The 4495-nt window shown below is 40.8% G+C and overlaps 1 protein-coding gene across 1 annotated transcript; it reads left to right on the forward strand.

Moving 5' to 3' along the window:
* Positions 1–936: 936 nt before the first annotated feature.
* On the forward strand, positions 937–2018 carry LOC119726147 (E3 ubiquitin-protein ligase TRIM56-like; the record flags this gene model as incomplete). The annotated part of the gene is made up of 1 exon (XM_038197760.1): positions 937–2018. A coding segment is annotated over exon 1 (999 nt), but the record flags the coding sequence as incomplete, so codon positions are not given.
* Between the last annotated feature and the right edge of the window lie 2477 nt (positions 2019–4495).

Here is a 4495-nt window from a genome sequence, read left to right on the forward strand (position 1 = left end):
GCAGACTAATGCCCACCCCGATTCAAACCACCCAGCTGATCCGGGCAAGTTCAGAGGTGGAGTGATAAGACGTCTGCACTAAACAGGAGGTACTGGGTTCGAGTCCCACCTGAGTATTAAACAGTAAGACTGGCCTATTTTAAAACAAGTGCCCTTTTGTTAAACCAGAGTGCCCTTTTGTTACCAGCGGCCTTTTAAGAGTGCCTAGCTGTTTGGAATTTCATGCGACTGTCAGCAATTGTGCCACCCAAAAAAGTGCCACATATTGTCCATGATTGCACAAAATTTTCAGGAAAAAATACATTCTTACATTAAAAAGGTAACCATATTACACATGGGCATAGCCAACAGGGAAGGGGGATTAGTAAGGGTGTTATTAATTCCCCCTCCCCAAAAAATATTTTGTATTGACTGCCTTTTCCATTGAAATGCCCTTTTTTTTCACCAGCGCTTACCCCCCCCCCCAATAATTGTGAAGAGTGCCTTTATTTTGTTAACAAGTGCCCGTTTGACAAAAAGTCAGGCATTTTGTGTGCCAGGGGCCTTTACGAGTGCCTTTTATCTTTTTTAATTTAGCACGTGTATTGCCCTAAAAAGTGCTATATGTTGTCCGTTAGTGTGCAACCTCGTTGGTTTTGAACAGCGCCCCCATCGTAAGATGATACCAGCCCCCCCCCCCCCACCACGTATGGGAGAATTTTTATGGGGGGGGGGTTAAACATTTCTTTTTAAGAAATGTTTAACACCCCCCCCCCCCCATAAAAATGACCACAAGTTACACATTTTGTTGTCACTAATTGCTATTTTCTTCTGGAAAAAAATATAACATCAAGTTTGAATCAAGCATGTAATAAACCTTCAATTTTATGAATACTCTACTTGACAAAAAAATTTCAACTTTGCATCTAACTTATTTCAACCAAATTATCATTTTAAGTTCAAATATATGTAACTACAAACATTTTACTTAATGTGCTTCATTTGTAGATTAAAGGTCTCTCATTTCACATCAAGTGGAGATGGCATCAAATGTTACAGCCCAATCAGTGTTGGAGAAGATCAGTGTGGATCATCTGGAATGCTACATCTGCACCAACCGTTTCAGGCAGCCCAAACTGCTGGACTGTTTGCATAGTTTTTGCCTGCAATGCCTCCAAGAGCTCATACAGAGCCAAGATCCTAGTGGTACAAAGCTGACATGTCCTCTGTGCAGACGTGAAACCATGTTAAAAGGGTCCGGGGTTGCTGATCTCCCTAATAACTTTTCATTCAGTGCCCTGGTGGAGGAAGTTACAATGCAGGAAAAGCTACTGGAAGGTCAAGGGTCAGACATCAAATGTCAAGCCTGTGATGAGGAGAATCAGGGTATTTCAAGATGCATGGACTGTGATCATTTCCTCTGCCAAGAATGTCAAAAGGCACATGGACGAATGACTGCCATGAAATCTCACAAACTCTACACACTGGCTCAACTTCAATCAGGAGAGATTGTCTACAAGAGTAAACTAAGAGCAGAAGTTCCCAAGTGTTGCAAGCACCCAGATCAGAATCTCAATGTCTACTGCAACTCATGTGAGCAAGTCATATGCACAACTTGCTCTGTACTTGATCATTCAAAACACTCACTCACTGGTTTACCTGAGGCAGTAGAGGAATGTAAGAAGAAGGTCACAGAAATGGTCCAAAAAAGTGAGAGAAGAAAAGCAGAATTGAGCACCACTATAGAAGAGATGAGCAAATCTCGCAAAGAGCTGGACACCATGTTTGCCAACACTCAAAAGAAAATCTCCCAAAAGCCTCAACAGCAGATTATGAAGCTCCAACAGGAGGTTGCAAAGATACAGAAGGAGATTGCAAAAATCCAAAAGGAAGAACAGAAATTGTTGAAAGAAACAGACATGATTTATAAAGACAAAATCAAAGCTCTTGAAGCTGCTCAAGCAACCAACAGGAAAGAGGTGACACAGACAGAGCACAAGCTGGAGGAGGTGAAACAACTCATGAATCAAGCAAGTTGCTATGAGATTCTGGAACTTCAGCAGAAGCTCTTGCATAACCTCAGTGAATTGACAGGGAAACAGCCAGAGCAAGTTCCTGACAAGTTGACCTTCATGGACTTTGAAGAAGGTGAGAGGTCACTTGGGAGACTCATTCTGGAGGAAGAGCCAAAGGCTGCAGAACAGCAACCACCAAGACCTGCAAGATCATGTGCGAAGGAGAAATTGGAACTGAAGACTCAAGTCAAGAACTTGAGACAGAAATTCATATCACTTGTTGCAGCACTCTTTAACAATAAAATTCTTGTACTTGACAATTTGAATAAAGAATTATTCACAGTATCACTGACCAACAGCCCACATGCACCACCTCCTATCCCACAAAGGCTACAAATCAATGGCCTCACTGATGTAAAGTGTATGGCAGTGAGCAAGGATGACGAGCTCCTTGTTCTAGATGGTCCAGTAGTCAAGGTTATCAACAAGCAACATCAGCTCCTCCATCAGTTCACACCAGGTGGAGGGTCAGACAGCAAACCAACATGCCTTGCAGTGGATGACAGCAATCTGATAGCAGTGGGTTACAAAGGCCAGAATGAGATACTTCTACACAACCCAGATGGATCCCTCATCAGGAGACTGCCTGCTCCTACGATTGGAGATTATCTGGCAATGTACAATCACCGCCTTCTCTACACAACATTTCAGAACAAAAGGTTGGTTTGTGTAGACTACTATGGCGACAGTGTATTCTCAGTTGACATGACCAGCAACATGCAGGGGCATGGGGGCCCTAATGGTGTGTGCTGTGACAGTGATGGCAGCATCTATGTTGCTGTGTATGGACAAACACGAAGTGACATTCTGCATTACAGTCCTGATGGCAAGTACCTTGGATGTGTGATCAAGGGATGTGCTCCTCCATGTGGCATCACATTCACATCGGATTGTGATCTGGTTGTGGCTGCAGGACAGTCTGTACAGGTCTATCACTGATTGTGAGGACAGATTAATTCTACCACTTCCATCAGCCATTGAACATTGTTATCACTGAAAAAAAGAACTTCAAAGTTCATTCCCTCAAATAACATTCTACAATACTGTGTACATGTATTTGGTTTATTTCTAACATCTTTGGTCTCTGTATGTGTTGACTCTAATACCTCAACAACTTCCCTTTTGGAAAATCTTGGAATTTAACACCCAGCCTACTTACTATAAAATCTTAGATCTGGTGGCCCAATAATGAGAGCAAAGGAATGACCCTTCACATTGTTTGCAAATAGCGCAGAAAATAAAAAAAAAAAAATTACAAAGGAGAGGGAAAGTATCACCACTAGAGGGCAATTCAATTTTCTCAGATTCATCTCAGCAAATGCAAAGTCAATGCATGATGTGTTTTCCAAGTATAAGATATAAGGCCCAAAAAAAAAATTCGGTCTCTGGTCGGACCAAAGTTCCGGAATTGATGCGGCGACGCGGCTTTTTTTTTTTGGAAGCTTGGATTGTACAGACAAGGTGGGTACTAATTTGCTTTTGTTGTGTCCTCATATACATTGGGGACCTCCATAATTTGCCTTGGTGCCCTCCATCATTTGCCTTGGTACAAAAATGTGAGGAGATGCGGCAATAGAGGGCGCTGCTGTAGCTACCGCGGACAATTTGAGGGAAAAAAAGGTTGACGCGCATGATTAAAATCGACGCGCGCGCAGACAAGAGACTGACTTTTTTTGTGTGGCCTAACCCTGCTCCTGTATAAAATGTAAATATTTTCTTAAAAGAAATATGTGTGATTTTGAACTAAAGCGATAGTTTAAAAGTAAATAATATACAATCCCATGGTTGTCTCTTTCACAGTGCTTTAAATTGATCTTAGTTTCATTACATTTAGAACCAAGTCAAGTTGAAAACGAATACCTTGTGCATTCTACTGCAATGATACATGGATGTTTGTAAATGTGGTTAGTATGATGGATGTAAATTTGTAAATTGAAATCTTGTTTGTATGCCTTTCTTAAAAATGGAGTTTTTAAATACTACAATTCAAGATGCATTTGGAACATTCTATGAATTTGGGGTCCAGTTTTTCCTGTCCCTATACTCTGACATCTACGATTTTGCAATAGAAGATGTACTCCTTTATGTGTGTACTCTTCCTCCAAGAATGCTTCTGTGAATCAAATGACCTACCCAACAAATATTAATAAGTTTGAAGTCATTTTTAATGCCACTTGAATGGCAAATAATACATGTCAGAGGTTACAGGGACAAAAGAAATGTCCGACTTTGGACCCTAAATGTATAGAATGACCTACTTGTGAGAGGTTCTGTACCATTACAATAATAGTTTAGTTTATTCCATAAATCATTAAATGATTGAGGCTTTTGCTTCTTTGAATGAGTATTAGTTTGCTAAATGCTGATAGACCAAGTAGTCTAAATGAAGCAATAAGCATTTACTATAATTAAAGAATATCTCTTCAAGAGAACGCAGCATC

The sequence above is a fragment of the Patiria miniata genome, unplaced genomic scaffold (assembly GCF_015706575.1).
Source record: "Patiria miniata isolate m_02_andy unplaced genomic scaffold, ASM1570657v1 HiC_scaffold_2, whole genome shotgun sequence".
In the NCBI taxonomy this organism is placed as follows: Eukaryota; Metazoa; Echinodermata; class Asteroidea; order Valvatida; family Asterinidae; genus Patiria; species Patiria miniata.